The 17,994-nt window shown below is 39.8% G+C and overlaps 1 protein-coding gene across 3 annotated transcripts in view; it reads right to left on the bottom strand.

The window, feature by feature from the left end:
* Window positions 1–17,590, bottom strand: part of rgs7b (regulator of G protein signaling 7b) — a 97,993-nt gene extending 80,403 nt beyond the window's left edge. For 2 of the 3 annotated variants that reach the window (XM_047817915.1, XM_027132719.2), the window contains exons 1-2: window positions 17,441–17,590; window positions 16,155–16,267 (exon numbers count right to left, since the gene is read on the bottom strand). In XM_047817915.1, the coding sequence (XP_047673871.1) occupies window positions 16,155–16,267; window positions 17,441–17,573 (246 nt within the window). In that variant the 5' untranslated portion in view covers window positions 17,574–17,590. The other variant, XM_047817916.1, reaches the window with a different exon arrangement.
* Between the last annotated feature and the right edge of the window lie 404 nt (window positions 17,591–17,994).

Here is a 17,994-nt window from a genome sequence, read left to right as displayed (position 1 = left end):
ACTCACTCACTCACTCACTCACTCACTCACTCACCCACTCACTCACTCACTCACTCACTCACTCACTCACTCACTCACTCACTCAATGATTCACTCACTCACTCACTCACTCACCCACCCACTCACTCACTCACTCACTCACTCACTCACTCACTCACTCAATGATTCACTCACTCACTCACATACTCACTGATTCACTTTCAGCTTCACTGACTCTGATTCACCCTCAGCTTCACTGACTCACTGATTCACTCGCAGCTTCCCTCACCCACTCATTCACTCACTCACTCACTCACTCAAAGATTCACTCACTCACTCACTGACTCACTGGTTCGCTTGCAGTTTCACTGACTCACTGATTCACCCTCAGCTTCACCGACTCACTAATTCACTCAGCTTCACTAACACTCACTCGCTGATTCACTAATTCACTGATTCAGTCAGTGAGACAATCACTACTCAGTCACTTAACGATTTGCGTACTTTACTTACACTCACTTACTGATTTCTTGATTCACTGAAACTCACAATTTTCACTTACTGACACAATATTTGAACTGTGCATATGCTCAATCACTGGTGTCTTGCTTGGTCACTGAATCATCAATTCAATGATTCACTTACACATTCACTTAGTGAATTACTTACACACTTACTGATTCGGTCACACAAGCAGACGATTCTTTCACTATGCCCAGTATCAAACTCTCAGCTACTGAACATGTTTTGGATATAATATATTTCAGAATATAATGTGAAATGCTGCAGAGAGTTTCTCAGGCTTGTTCCAGTACTTTTTAAGGCACTTCGTACAAAATATTCTCACAAAACAGAGGAAACGCACCAGGAGACCCGATGAGCAAAGCAGCAACTCCTGCATTGCGTAGAGGAGACAGAGATAAGTAAAACCTTAAACAGCTTTATTTTATCTGCTAATAGATCTGTGAACAGGGACATGCTAGTTTCCCCACTGCAGCACTGCAGGATGGAACTGTCAAGGCTACATCGTTGAGAGACGCAGCAAAATTCGATTTTTGCCCCACATTTCTATCTGATCTCCTTCCTTCAGGGTTAAGACCAAAATGCATCCAATCATTTCACATTCATGTCTAATCACACTTAGTTCTCACACTTAGATCTCCTCCTTAAACACTAAATCATGAGCATTTAACATGCGTAGAGGAACCTCACACTGACGGTGTGTCTAAGCTTTTAAGTAGAATCATTCATTCATTTTCTACCGCTTATCCGAACTTCTCGGGTCACGGGGAGCCTGTGCCTATCTCAGGCGTCATCGGGCATCGAGGCAGGATACACCCTGGACGGAGTGCCAACCCATCACAGGGCACACACACTCTCTCATTCACTCAAGCAATCACACACTACGGACAATTTTCCAGAGATGCCAATCAACCTACCATGCATGTCTTTGGACCGGGGAGGAAACCAGAGTACCCGGAGGAAACCCCCGAGGCACGGGGAGAACATGCAAACTCCACACACACAAGGCGGAGGCTGGAATCAAACCCCCAACAATTTGTTTCACTCTGTTTTTTTTTTAGTTCGGCTAAGTACTAAAGGCATATAAAAAAAAATATGGCTGATATTATTGTCCTGTTCTTTTGCAATTTTGTCATTCAGTCATGTGTAAGAGCCAAAACATGATGTTAAAGGAAAATAATCAATGATAAATTGCCATGATGCTAAGTACATAACTATTTTCCAGAAAAAGTATAACCTAAAGTGTTTTATTTTCGCTCTACTACATCAATTTGCCACTGCTAACAATTATTCCTTTTTCCATCTGTTGATAGTTAACTTGAATGCTGTGGATTGTCCAAGAAAAAAATTCCTGCTATCACTTCCATTACAAACATTTATTCCAGTCACAAACCTCCCTCTTTTCTTTCTTGAAGAATAAGTCAGTCATTGCATATACAGTTTGTTATCCCAGAAGATTTAATGTGTCAGAAAACAAGAAACAGCACTGACACTGGAAAATGCTTCTAAAAATGCTGAAATCTTTTAACTAAAAAACATATCGCCATATCAACAAAGACACATTTTTCATCCATTTAATTGGAGCGTTTATTTAAAATGCGATTTGACTTACTGCTGGAACTACAGTATATTCAGAGCTACTTTAATAGAAAATGAATCAGCACCTTCTGACTAATCAGAATCTAGCGCTCTTTATTTATCCTCAATGATTATATTGAATTCAATCCTGTAAATTAGTTATGAAATATTAAATATACATATGCAGCCTAATCAGGCAATAATCCAACTATAACACTTGCTTATTGATTTACTCATTCATTAACACACTGTTAGGGGGGCACGATGGCTTAGTGGTTATCACGTTCTTCTCACACCTCCAGGGTTGGGGGTTCGATTCCCGCCTCCACCTTGTATGTGTGGAGTTTGTATGTTCTCCCCGTGCCTCGGGGGTTTCCTCCGGGTTCTCCGGTTTCCTCCCCCGGTCCAAAGACATGTATGGTAGGTTGTTTGGCATCTCTGGAAAATTGTCTGTAGTGTGTGATTGCGTGAGTGAATGAGAGTGTGTGTGTGTGCCCTGCGATGGGTTGGCACTCTGTCCAGGGTGTATAATGCCTTGATGCCCAATGACGCCTAAGGCTCCCCGTGACCCGAGAAGTTCGGATAAGTGGTAGAAAATGAATGAATGAATGATAACAAACTGTTCACTCAATCACTACTCAGTCACTCACTGATTTGCTTACTTTACTTACACTCACTTACTGATTTCGTGACTCACTGATCCACACAATTTTTATTGACTCACTGAATCACTTTCAGCTTCAATGGCTGATTCACTCACTCACTCACTCACTCACTCACTCACTCACTCACTTAGCCATTCAATCACTACTCAGTGACTCACTAATTTGCTTACCTTACTTACACTCACTTACTGATTTCTACACTCACTGATCATCACAATTTACTTACTGATTTACTTAAACCCTTAGTCATTCAATCCCTTACTCACTGATTCAGTCACACAAGCAGACAATTCTTTCACTATACCCAATATCAAACTCTAAGCTATTAAACTAGTTTTAGATATAAACACAGTATCAGTATCAATAATCCAACTGTTAGCTGAATATAAATAATTAAGTAAATGTGAAGTGTGAATAAAGTTTATCAAATGAGGTCTGAATGAATAAGGTTTGAAGTGGATTATCTGTTTAATAATAAGTTAGACAGATTATTTTTACAGTTTAAAAATGTACAGTATGTGTAAAAAAATAACATCCAGGTTATATATTTTTATAGATTTAAATATAATTGTAAAGTTGGATAATGATATGATTGGACTCAGGGTAATATTTTGAAGCAGAACAAAACAAAACACAAAATGTTCCCTTTTCGCCATCTGTTAATAAGGGCATCTGAAGGACAATTACAACACACACACACACACACACACACACACACACACACACACACACACACACACACACACACACACACACACACACACACACACACACACACACATACGCACACACACACACGCACGCGTGGCTAATACATTACATGCTGACAGGACTCACACTTCTTGTTGTTATGGCAACATTAACACTAAATGCTGCTCCGTACTTATGCACAACATAACATGGAGCTTTCCAGCACAGCTTGTTGTGTTTAGTGTTTTTGTGTGCATTTCTTATCGCAAGTAATAATTTAGTTAAAACATTTGTATTCATCTTTGTCATATCTGCTATAACTGCTAGGTCATAAGTCATGAGAGACTAACAGCATCATGCAAATACGTTAATTTAGTATCTGTATTGAGACGGATTCATTTAGATTCGTGAATATTTGTAATATTTTAAACAATGAATAACGTGAAATCCTGCCCTGTGTACAAAGGCTTCGTTTGTGATTTTAGCAATACAGTGAACAGGAGAAATGAAGCAGGGTCTCAGGAAATGAAGGCCATATGATATTTTTTGGTTCAGTAAACTTGTGCTGAGAGAGAGAGAGAGAGAGAGAGGGGGGGGGGGGGGAGTAAGGGGGGATACATCAGAGGAGAGCGTGTAAGTGAGGTAGTAGAAATATAAAGCAGTGAAGAATTGCTAGAGGGAGATTGATAGAGGAAGAGAGAGATGAGAGACAGGTAATGGATTGCATCCCGGGGAATTAACCCAACACCCCCACACCGCCACCCTACCCCCGCCCCACCGTGATGTCATCATCTCGACTCGTCACGTCGGCTTTTTTAAGCTGGGAAGACAAACGTGCTACAAACCTGAGACAGCATTGCTGTATTTAACACAGACTGCACTTTACAAAGGCCGTGTGTAAAATATATCAGCCGTTCTGTGGTGCATTATTCGGTGCCAGCATGGCACAGGCCTCACCCGCAACAGCAAGCATGAATCCATGAATGATTGAATAGCATTAAACAGATTAAATTTAGAAGCATGGCATCAGGAACGGGGCTTTTTGCGAGGCCTAGTGCATGATGGAAAAGTCCCCCAGGAACATTGTGAACATGCATCACATTTTTCCTTCCATGAACACATGATTCCATCAACATGGAAGAGTGACGTGGATTCGGTGATGACGTGTGAGATGTAAATTGACTCCTACACCTTGGACTTTTGATGAAAAATGGGTAATGGGAAATAATGGGGGAAATATTCAGAAGTGTTGTATTTTATAAAGCATCTTGTTTTAACTATTTAATGTGCTTTTTGGAGAAGACGTGGTTTTTTTTTAGAATAGAATAATAATGATAATGAGGCACGGTGGCTTAGTGGTTAGCACGTTTGCCTCCCATCTCCAGGGTTGGGGGTTCGATTCCTGCCTCCGCCTTGTGTGTGTGGAGTTTGCATGTTTTCCCCGTGCCTCGGGGGTTTCCTCCGGGTACTCCAGTTTCCTCCCCACTCACAAAGACATGCATGGTAGGTTGATTGGCATCTCTGGAAAATTGTCCGTAGTGTGTGATTGTGTGAGTGAATGAGAGTGTGTGTGCCCTGTGATGGGTTGGCACTCCGTCCAGGGTGTATCCTGCCTTGATGCCCGATGATGCCTGAGATACTATAGGCACAGGCTCCCCGTGACCCGAGAAGTTCGGATAAGCGGTAGCAAATGAATGAATGAATGATAATGACTGATGTTAAGGTATTTCTCTTCTTCTTCTTCTTCTTCTTCTTCTTCTTCTTCTTCTTCTTCTTCTTCTTCTTTTTCTTCTTATTATTATTATTATTATTATTATTATTATTATTATTATTATTATTATTATTATTATATTCCTTTTTTAGGTCTTTTTCACAAACAGCTACCATAAGTAACACTTAAAAATTAAAATGCAGTGAGGTGTATTGTGTGTAACATACATTACGCTCTAAACATTTGACCATGTGCCATCTTTCAACATTTATTCAAATTTGTATTCAAGTTGATGTAACACCTTGTAGCTGTGAGGGCATGACCAAGCTATGAATGGGAGGAGGAGTCACAGAGAAGGAGAGGGTAATGAATGAACTACATCTGTGTGTGTAAGAGAGAGAGAGCGAGAGAGAGAGAGCAAGACAGAGAGAGAGAGAGAGAGAGAGAGAGAGAGAGAGAGAGAGACAGAAAGCAAGACAGAGAGAGAGAGAGAGAGAGAGAGAGAGAGAGAGAGAGAGAGAGAGAGAGAGAGAGAGAGAGAGAGAGAGAGAGAGAGAGAGAGAGAGAGAGAAAGATTAATGATGAGCTATTTATATGCTGTGTGTTTTGCAGTAAGCTGATAAAAAAAGAAGACAAAAAAGATCCAGCAGAACTGACTCGTCCAGACAGTGTCCTGCTGAGCGGGAGTGTGTGTGTGTGTGTGTGTGTTTGTGTGTGTGTGTGTGTGTGTGTGTGTGCGTGTGTGTGTGTGTGTGTGTGTGTGTGTGTGTGTGTGTGTGTGTGTGTGTGTGTGTGTGTGTGTGTGTGTGTGTGTGCATGTGTGTGTGTGTGTGTGTGTGTGTGTTATTTAATATTTTGTACATTCTTTTATTTGATTTTTGATGTGTGTTACATTGTATACCAGAAGTCTGTTGCTATAATCTCTCTCTCTCTCTCTCTCTCTCTCTCTCTCTCTCTCTCTCTCTCTCTCTCTCTCTCTCTCTCTCTGTACCTCTCTCTCTCTCTCTCTCTCTCTCTCTCTCTCTCTCTCTCTCTCTCTCTCTCTCTTTTCAACGATTTCTAGGATTTACAAAGAATGGTGCAAAAGACCACCCAGTGAGCGACAGCTTTGTGGATGAAAGTGCCTTGTTGCTGAGAGAGGTCCTTGAAGCAAATGAACTACAACAGCAGAATAGTGCGTACAGAAACTTAACCGAACTGCACAGGTGAGAATATAAAATGTCCAGATAATCCCTAGCTAGCAGAGTTAGTGGGCTAGCCGTGTCTCCGAGCCTCAGAGATGAATAGAACTTCAGAGAAAGTAAGTGGAGGCTCTGTTATATTTTAGCTGTCTAGCTAATGTTAGCTGACCTGCATAATTTTGACCAGAAAGGGTCATAATGTGACTTGAGAACACTTGACTCATTTTTCATCAAAATCTCCTTCCACATGTGAATGCCAGGATGTCTTGAATGCTAAATGCTTTAAATGAATGCCAAGTGGTCTAAGGTGCTACATTCAGGGAGCAGTCTTCCTTGGAGGCATGGGTTCGAATCCCACTTCTGACATTAAATCATTCCCTGTGCTTAAATCTATTGTTGCAGGTTGAAAGCAATCCTTTGGGATGTGATAGCTAATTGAAAGGTTGTGAGTTTGAAGCCCAGGTCCACAAAACTGCCACTGCTAGGCCCATGAGCAAGGCCCTCAATTGCTTGGTTGTATAAAATGAGATAAAAGATGTAGGTCCATCTGGATTAGGGTGTCTGCCAAATGCAGTAAATATAAATTTAGCTTTATAACCAAGTGAAATTACATCCAGATTAAATTTATATTTTTTTATTACATCTAATACAGACTAAACACTCGAAGACAACACAATGTAATACATCTCACAAATCTAAAAATTGTCCTAACCTAAGAGCTCAGAGAGTAATACTGGAGAAAGTGAACAGTGCTCTTATGTTGGCGAACACAGGTCCTGTTCATGAAGAAATCCTATAAGGCAACAACATCTTTCTACTTCTGTCTGATGACCTGCATCTCCACAACATGGAAGCTCCTCTCATAATAGCTAAACTGAGCAGGCACATGAGTCAGAACATGAGCAAAGGAAACAACTCCAGAGGGTCAAAGCACCAGCCAATGCTTTATACAGCAATTACCCAAGACTCCAAGATTTAGCTTCATCAGAAGCTTAATACAGCGATGAAAAACACTGGAGGACACTTCCAAGGTCATCGAACAAGTTATCCTCAAGTGTAGAATATACCAAGGTGATGCAAGTCCCTATTGTTATTTCTAATAGATCTGATCCCCTTCATCCTCCAGCAGATTCCATACTGTATATATCTGAGGTGTGTACACACACACACACACACACACACACACACACACACACACACACACACACACACACACACACACACACCTCTGCTAGTTCCTTATTTCCTCAAAAGCATCGATTGATGGAACAAGCCTTTTACAGTATAAAGGCTAATATACCAAGGCTTGAGGTCACTGAAAATTCACTTGGGACCGACTTGTGAACCTCAGATTTTCAGTGTCATAGTTCTACTTTGTACGCACTACCCTGTCTCCGTAGTGTCTGTAACAGAGAACATAACAAAAGTTTGGCATCTCTCCAGTGCAATTTCTAAACATGAGCTGCTTTTTCCACAAAAACTCAGACACAAACATATCAAAGGCGTGAGAGAATTCTACAAATACTGAAAACACGTGGACACGTGCTTGTAAAAAATCGGTATTCGTTGGTCAGGATCTACCCTGCCGTCTAATATTTCAGCAATTGCTTTTAACACAGCGATAGGTTAAGTGTGGCTGTGAAGCGAGACGGGCAAACTGGCGCTCTTTGATCTGAATGAAGGCAAGACTTCAGCTTTTGTGCTTGTAATTGCAGGCAAGTGAACTCCAACAGTGCTCCTTACAGCCACAATGCACACACACACACACACACACACACACACACACACACACACACACACACACACACACACACACACACACACACACAGCTTCTATGCAAAGCCACAGGCTGAATTTCTCAATCAGGCTGAACATTATGATGATCAACAAAATCTGTAAAGCGACGCAGCAGCTACTAATGCTTTGATTCTCTCTTAAAGGAGCAGTTGGAGTAAATCCAGCAATAAGCATTGCAGCACTTCAACTAATGAAAAATAGAAGCTTCTCGTTTCCCATCAGCGTTATGTAAATGGAACCGTGTGATTTGTGTATTCTAGTGACTTTACATCTCCTTATCCATATTAATGTGCGTTTGACAGAACCAGTGCCAAGTCCTTTCAATGGCTGATACTTGACTTGTTGACATTTTAAACCCCACTGTGTGACATACTACCAGCTCTAAAGACTATATTTTATTATACTCTAATCACTACAGCCTGGGAATGGGAATTAACCTCATCGCAGCAATGGGACGAAATACTTATCAGAGCATTGTTGCTTTTAATGAGACAAATGCAGTTAGTTAGACTCGCAAGCAACATGATTTTGTTAACCACTTCTTTGTAATGTCATAATACACAGAGATGGGGGACTCGAGTCATATGACTTGACTCGAGTCAGACTTAAGGCGCAAATTTGAGACTTGAGACTTGCTTGACAAAATATAAAAAAAAAAGACTCGACTTGACTTTGACTTGACATTCATGACTTGAGACTTACTTGTGACTTGCACATGTGTGACACTCCCACCTCTGATAATATATATAACCAACACAGCTATTATGTAAGTAATAAAATACTCGGGGATGTGTGTTACTGTTACTGCAACAAAGTTCAGTTTTCCTGATTGTTTTATTTTTTCTTATACCACAACAGTCGGGGACTTATATTTAGAGCATTTAAGTCATTCACAACCAACATGTTACCATTTATTGTTGTGGAATGTACAAAAACAGTTAGTTCTTGTCATCACTTATGCTATAACATCTCAATTTTACCTGTTAATGGTACAAAGACCTGACACTTCAGACTCCTTTCATAAATGTTAAATAAATGTCTACTTACAGAAAACATGAACGTATCAACGATTATACATTTTTTCTTAAACAACAGCCCGTTACTATTATTTGCAGGTTTATTAGTAGGTTTAGATAATCTGGTAATCTGCTTTAGATAATCCATCAACCATAATTTAAATCCCTGTAATTTAAGTGTTACTTTAGAATTTTTTTATTAATTATTAAATATCATAAATATATACACCTTTGAGCTGAATTTGAATCTGATATTTATTTAAAATAAAAAATATCAGAACCCTTAGTCATTCTAAGTCACCCTAAGTCATAAAAAAAATGTTAATAGATCTTTGGTAAGCAATGCGCCAATATTAGAGTAATATGTAACTGAGGTATTCAGTTTTACCTGAAAAGGCAACCAAACTGCAAAGAAGAACCAATATTGACCAATTCACTATCTGTAAGCATTTATTATAATCTATCATGACATTTTGACTACAGAATAAAGAGAATAAACAGCTGACAAAGATGTCTGCAATGACACATCTTTCTTTAAAAAATTAAGAAATTAAATCATTTCAGAGATTAATTTCCAATAACAGCATACCACTACAGCTTTATTCCTTTCATTATCATTCAAGTCTTGGTACTGATTGGGAATTTCAAGCTAATCCTTGACCTAAACTCCTTACTCTGTATGAAGACTGAATCTCGATCATATCACACACCACCTCTCTATCAGCACTGAAATCCCCAGAAAGGAAATTATCCGACGAAATGAATCAATTACACCAGCAGGCAATCAGCCTCCTTACTCAAGCTCGGCTTCGGCGTTAAGAGTTTGATTCATAAAAGCATTTTGCCAGTCAGTCATCGAGCCCCTAACTCACTGGAGGGCCGGGTATACGAGTATGAAACAGAGCGTACCAACAGAAACAACAACACCAACATGTTGTGGATGTAGAGGAAGAAACCGAGAAACAGGACAGCTGTGGATTTCCAGCGTAGGCACAGTCTGAGTAAAGCAGGCGCTAAAATATTCAGCAGCTCCTTTAATTTTAGTCCTGAGCCCCAGATACACATAGCTCTCATTCAGATGAAGCATTTAGAGCAGATTTTTGGTAGAGAATACATGAGTTGGAAAAAACCTGAAGGTGAACTAAAACATGTGGTAATATAGGTTTGGTAGTGATATTCAATTTATTCATTCATGAAAAAATGAAAGTAGGACACAGACGACTGGCAAAGGCAGCCACGGTGCCTAAAGTGTCAGCGCTGAGGCTTTAATCTCTGGATTACCCCATTCATTTTCTCCCAATCCTCCCTCAGGCCCTGTAACACCATCAAGGTCACAGGTCTAGCTGCTCTCTTGTCACTGTGATGTTTAATCTCATGTGTAGATACTAAAGTGTTCTTTACAGCCTTTAAAGAAATAAGAGCTGTAATATTAACCGGTTTTATTAGTGTGCTGATTGTTCATCTCATTGAAAGTGTAGAAATCAACGTATGGGATATTTTCAATCTGTATAAATAAATGAAATATTTTATTGCCTTAAGTCAGATATAAAATGAGTCAGGAATGAATGAGATGTGTGTTGACACAGAATTTTAGTGGTTGAGGAAACTTTTACATGAATACAGTGTATTACTCCTGGTAAAAACTCAACATTTTAGTTCCTCATCCAACCGCTGCTATTACACATATATGTGTATGTATATATGTTTACTAGAACCCTCTTTGTTCATAATCTGCTATTTTTGCACACTGGTCTGCACTATTTTGTGTATCTGTCCTGTAGTGCTTTAGTCTGGTCTATTTTTGCCTGTAGTGTTTTGGACTTTTTTGTCTCTCACTGTTTGCACTAGACAGCACATAATGCACTTTATGTGGCTTAGTACTTTAAGTCCTTAGCTCTGTGTTGTTGTATATAGCCGCATGGTCCAGGAGAAGCTCTTTTTCATTTCACTATGTACTGTGTCATCTACATAGGGTTGAAATGACAATAAGAGCTTCTTGACTTGACCTGTTACCTTCTTACTAATGAAAAACTACATTCTTAATGCCCTGAGTGTCCAATTTTTATATAAGTCATTAAAAACCACTGTGAAGTGTGACATGACATAGACATTCGGTGATGAGCATGGGAAATACACAAATATTTAAAAAAAAATAATAATAATAATTGTTGACCTCATGTCATGTGACATCACCACTATATCAAGGCTAGACAAGGCCATTGTCATTTATACTAAATAAAATATATATCTGCCTTAATACATGGCACCTTAATACATGCCACCTCATAGCTATGTTAACTAGCTACACTATGGAACAATTAGGATGTATATCTCAGCAGCAATCACGCTAAAATTATTAATTTTTTTTCTACGCTTATCCGAACTTCTCGGGTCACGGGGAGCCTGTGCCTATCTCAGGCGTCATCGGGCATCAAGGCAGGATACACCCTGGACGGAGTGCCAACCCATCGCAGGACACACACACTCTCATTCACTCATGCAATCACACACTATGGACAATTTTCCAGAGAGGCTAATCAACCTACCATGCATGCCTTTGGACCGAGGAGGAAACGTGGAGGAACCCGCCGAGGCACGGGGAGAACATGCAAACTCCACACACACACACAACGCGGAGGTGGGAATCGAACCCCCAATCCTGGTGGTGTGAGGCGAACGTGCTAACCATTAAGCCACCGTGCCCCCCACCGCTAAAATTAGCCAAATTGAATTTGTTTGTTACTTAGTGTACTGTCAACTTGCCCTCTGCGTAATGACACAATTTTTTCTCTGGGTTCCTTCGACCATTTGAACAGTCGAGACGAACGGAGACGCTCCGCTCTGCTTTTAAATGCATTGAGGATCTCTTAAGCAGAGGAAGAGAGGTTGTGTGTCAGGAAAACACATATGTGGGATGTTTTCTGACAGTCTAAGTGGAATGAGCAGTTTAGAGTACATAAGGATCACAGAGTATTTTATTTGGTTTTGTTAAAGTACTGAAGTAAGTGAGTAATTTTAGCCATCTTTTATATGTAGTTATTTTGTTTCTGCACCAAAGCCAGACATAGACTAAATACAACAGCTGGGCAGAATAATCAGGTGGCAATGATATGAATATGAATAATACAAAATGATGTAGTTACAGTTTGTATAGGAGTCAAAGAAGTGTCTGTTCCTGGGACTTTTAAGCTCTTCTTAGAGCAAATTGTTTCATATTCTTATTTATTACCACAACTCTTAAAGTGCAACTAAATCCAGTTTGTGAATTTGACACAAAACACAACCTGCAACATCCACAGTACTTCAGCAGTGAGTAAAAAATATTCAGCAGCCATATTTGTTACATGTAAAACGTTCAGCACAATCTCAACTACGGTTTTGCACAAGTCTTGCTGTCAGCTCACAACAGACGAATTGATGAGTGTTTTGTCTGGTTGCTTGGTGATGGAATTTCTCAATTGCATATAAAAGGAACACTTCCGATATGAAACATTCGTTTTTAAAGCTCGGTATATGGGTTATATGGGATTACTAAATCTTACAGAAAACCATTTGTATCATTGAGGACTGTATTAACCTATTCACATAGGGTTAATTTTACTTGGGACACTAGACAGTGCAGTTATTAGTGAAATGTCTGCTTTTCATCTGTTCCATCATTCATCATGTTTTATACCCACCTTAAAATCCATATAGTGAATATCCAGAAGATTCCATTATTTCCTATGGGAAATTAACTATTACAATTGTAGGCATGGATACACTGTAAAAAATAATTTTCACTCTATTCTATTCTTTCCTACTAGAACTAACTAAATCAAAACTAAATATTGCCCAAGTTAAAATATTTCAATAAAGATAAATGAATCAGTTGAAAAGAAGGATTCACCTGCAAAATGTTATAGACACATAAGCTGACTAATTATAAGGAAGCTCTACTGTAAGTGATTGAAATAGAAGTCAAAGCAAACAGTTTGCAATAGAGATATGAATTATACTGTACATATTACATACATACTGTATGTGGCAGCTCCAGGGTCCTTTGTTGGATCCTGATCTCAGATTACTCAGGTTCTCACCGTGTCTATGTGGGTTTCCTTCCAGGTTCTCACTTTTCCAACAACTGCCCATAAATTTCTGGTATATTAGATTAGATTCTCCATATCCTGTCCAAATAATACTTAACTGTTGCTGTGCTCAGTGATGAAATGACCTCAGGACTACAGACAATGAACCCTAACTGAAAATCGCATGGCATCCTGGGAAACTGAAACTGAAAACCTGTGAGATCTGGGGGATGTGATAGCCTAGTGGTTAAGGAGTTGGAGTACCAATTGGAAGGTTGTGAGTTTGAATCCCAATAGGCTACCACTGCTGGGCCCCTGAGCAATGCTCTTAACCCTCCATTGCTCAGTTGTATAGAAATGAGATAGTAAGTTTCTCTGAATAAGGGTGTGTGCCAAAGGCCCTAAGTGTAATACAGGACTTGACCAAATCACATTCGATTTCCTTGAATAAATGTACAAAAATGTGTCCCTGCAGGTGATGTGTTCTCAAAATGGTTGGTGAAAACATATTAAAAATCTCTTTTCCTGACAATTCTGCTCAGAGTACTAGCCATTATGTCCATATCTGCTGAAAAAATAATGCCATCTCTTTGAGGGCACAAAACAGCATGTGTAATGACAAAGTCCATAATTACTGTCAGCTGTGATAAATTTGTATAAGTGGTTAATTACAGTAATATCCACCCAGTTGCTTTTTTATCTGGAGAGGGTAATTCCCATTAATGCACATACAAGGAAGCAAAAGTGCAAAGCAGTGGTGGCATTTCCACTGATCTTATTGTAGATGCTAAAAGCTTCTCACACCCATTAGTTCCACAACAGTCAAGACACTATGTACATAACGTAAATATACACCGAGTTGGATTCGGATTAGTAACCTTACACTGCAGTTATGGAACGGTATGGTTATTCATTTTAATCCAGGACTAATTGTAGGCTTAAGTATAGGCTGGACAAAAAGCACTTTCTGACACACAGCTTAATAAAATATATGTAGGAATCTATAATCTGAGTCACGTTGACTGTCACATGTCTGCTTCTATATCAAACTCCCACAATCATACACATTTACGATGAGATGAAATATGAAGGACAATCAATAGTAAGCACATCTTACATGACAATTGTATAAAATCTTGAGAGCAAAAGCATAGTACACACTAAATACACACACCAGGAGCAGAATCAGGACGAGCAAAACAATTTTGTAAATGACTTGAAAATTAAACCATCATGAGCAGCTTTATGTAAGAACTCTAAACTAGAAAAGTAAACATGACATCTGGAAAGACAGTCAGTGGTAAATGAGTACATTCCAAAAGATGTTGTATTTGCTACATCAGGGATTGTTTCCTCTCATAAATCCAAACAAAGAATACAAATTAATGATGGAACATCTGAACACTATTGAGGTGTTCAGAGAAAACCTTTAAAAGCACGCTTGCATGCAAGGATATACACGTCCATCTGAGACTCCACCAGTCTCAAGTCACAATGAAGTCTACTCACCATGGCACTATATCTAATTTTGCAGGTTGCTTAATGAATCGATTCAACAGAGAGTTGATTGGGTGAGGCACAAGGACAAAATGAGCTCTCAAGAGCTCAACAAGACTGATCAGAAACTAAAACACTGAGCCATCATTATGAGTTTACATAAAATTATTTTGAAGCACATAATTTAACCACTTGGGATATGTCACATGTTCCCAAACCAAGGTCCTGGAGTACACCATGTTCTACTTATGTTAATGTTTTCCTGCTCACAGTGCACCTCATTTAGCCCTTCATGGCTTAAAGTGGGTGTGTTGTTGCACTAAAATTATGTAGAGATCTCCAAGACCATGGTTTGAACCTTTGGTGTAAAGTTTAGCACTCATACCCTGACACTCAGTGGTGAAACCTACAACCTGTTAATTAACACCATGTTTTTTTTTATACTGTATACATATTATATAGGTTATTTATTTTAAAGCGTATAATTTGATAACATCTTTGCAGAGTTTCACAAGTTACCTCTCAGGTTTCATATTATGTTTTCTGCTTTTCCCACACCTCCCAGAAAAAGATCTGTGTGTGTGTGTGTGTGTGTGTGTGTGTGTGTGTGTGTGTGTGTGTGTGTGTGTGTGTGTGTGTGTGTGTGTGTGTGTGTGTAATATTTACACCCTAAATGATTATCATCCTTCTATCATATGTCTATCATAACTTTACTTCAGAGCACATTATACCTTCAAGCAGCACCTATTTTGTTTGTTACAGCGTGTACATAATCAAATCAAAACACATAATCAAAACACATCTAAAATCATAATAGGCAACGTGCTATACATTGCACTGCTGTGGCATCTCGCCGTTGCTAGAAATTACATCCACAGTTAGCACTAGCCAGCTTGTTTTGTAATCTTAATTTGAGGGAAATGGGATAAAACTCACAAGTAAGTAACAGAAATGAAGCTTAATGAAGTAAATAAAAGAGCCGTGAAGAAATGTAGCTACATTTCTTTTCTGTATAATCAACAAATTAGATAAGGTTATTCAACTAAAATGTGCATTGGTGGTCTAAGGATTAATGACTAGTCTTGTCCCTGGCTTTCAGTTATTACTGACACATTATAGTGCACTCGGAAAGGGATAAAACAAGTGTGTGAGCCAGGTTTTCATTCAGACTGCCAGGCACAACAGCCCTAATCGATCCAGTAATGGGCATCTTCCTTTCCTTGCACTGTACAGGCATGCTTACACTACACTTGCTGAAGTAAGCCTTTGCATACAATTCGTAACCTATACTAATAAAATGGAGATGACCTAAAGTGTAAAATAGATTAAAGCAAAAAATTTCAAACTCAACCAGGATTATATTCAGATAAAGCAGACTGATGTTTACCAGAAGAACTCATATTTGCAGTTAAAAGAGCACTGTAGAGAGACCAGTAGCTGAAGGACCTACTTTTCTGTAGACAAGCATGTTGGGAGACTCATCAGCTACTCCATTGCTGCTCTGTCCATAGCTGTTAGTCTGTGCCATGCCTCCCAGTAGTGAACAGCCAGCCTTGGGTAGTCCTGGATTAGCAAAAGAAAGGCAGGCACGTGCACACACACACACACACACACACACACACACACACACACACACACACACACACACACACACACACACACACACACACACACACACACACCACTGTTTAACATTTTGCATAGAGAAGTCCACTTGCACGTGCATATATAAAGGAGAATGTGGCTATATATTTTTCTACCGTTATGATTTGTCCTGTCATGCAACATAGCATCCATTCACCCTTCAGTATTTCACGCTATATAAACTCCTCCACAGCAGTGTTTAGTGACTGGAAGCTGCAAACAAATCTCCTCCATCTGTCCACACATTTAGTTAGACGTGTGCACAACCTAATTACACACAACGCAAATCCATAATCACATTTACGTTAATACAAACTGCAGAGCACAGTCATGCATTCAACCACTTTATGAAAAAGAAGAAAATCCCTATTCTATCCTACAGCCACGACAGAAACGTAATTATAGGTGATAACCTGCAACGTGTTCAGCGGCCCGGGATGCGTTTGAATGCATGCAGGAGGAATAAAAGCTTGTTTTGTGCATGATTTACTGGATGCATCACTGCAGTGTATGTTTTTAAAACGCTCGTGTTGCTAAAGCAGGAGATTTCAGCACCATAGACAGCTCCGCGGAATTGAGTAGGCTCGAGACGACGTGTTTAAAGGATTAAAACAATAAAAAACATTATTACCTGCTACAACCGCGCACGTCGTGCGATTCCTCCCTCCCCTTTCGGTTTGTATCTCGCGGTGCTAGGTTTTGTCGGGCACCGACAGGATCTTGAATTAGAAAGAGCGGATTTTTTTCCTTGGCGCTCGTGCGAAACAACCAACTATTACTGCTTCCTCGGAGCTGAAGCGGCGGCGCGCGCGGAATCTCGCGGCTCCGTAACGTGAGCGCGCTCCGGTCGTTTCGCGGGCGCTCGGCGTCACGGTGCAAAAATAACGAGCTTCACCACTGCAAATACCGGGAGTGAAAAAAGCGTTGGTGCTGGAGCTCCTGTGGTGGTGATGATGATGCTGATGCTGCTGCTGCTGCTGATGATGATGATTATGATGACGATGATGATGGTGGTGGTGGTGGTGGTGGTGGTGGTGGTGAAGACGATCAAATACAGAGTAGGGAGAATTATGTGCACCGGTGTCAACTCACGCTGCAAATGCACACGCTTGGAGCTCGGTGAGAGATCATCAGGGACGGGATCGACATCAGGGCTGTAAATTAAGACAGAAGTGTCGCTAGCTCTGTGATAGAGAAGTCCTCGAGCTGTCTTCTCTAATTGCATACTGCATGTCCCGAAGGAAAAATGATGCCTTGATGAGAATTTAGTGTTCCTGAGCGTTTCCTGTTCTGACCTGTAAATTAAAATTAAAATCTGGGGTTCATTCCAGTCCCTTTGGCTCTGTTCTAGAAGAGTATGTGCCCAACATGCCATCAGTTTTTGCCTCTTTACAAACAAATATACAAAAAGAGCTCAACTTCCAACATGTGCAAGTTAACTTATGAACTAATGAGCAAGTTTAGAATAGGTAGGAATGGAAAAGGACAACATAAGATGTCATGACAGAGATATGCTCAAATGCTCCAAACCCAAACAGCTTTCCAGCAGCATGTGCTAGCGTATACAAGTATTACTGAAACTTTATATCACTTATGTTTATTGGTTTATAGATTGATCCTCCTGTGGCTGACATTGACAATAATTT

This window comes from Tachysurus fulvidraco, chromosome 8, assembly GCF_022655615.1.
Source record: "Tachysurus fulvidraco isolate hzauxx_2018 chromosome 8, HZAU_PFXX_2.0, whole genome shotgun sequence".
NCBI classification, from domain to species: Eukaryota; Metazoa; Chordata; class Actinopteri; order Siluriformes; family Bagridae; genus Tachysurus; species Tachysurus fulvidraco.
The sequence above is the reverse complement of the archived record's forward strand: the minus strand, read 5'-3'. Positions and strand labels throughout refer to the sequence as shown.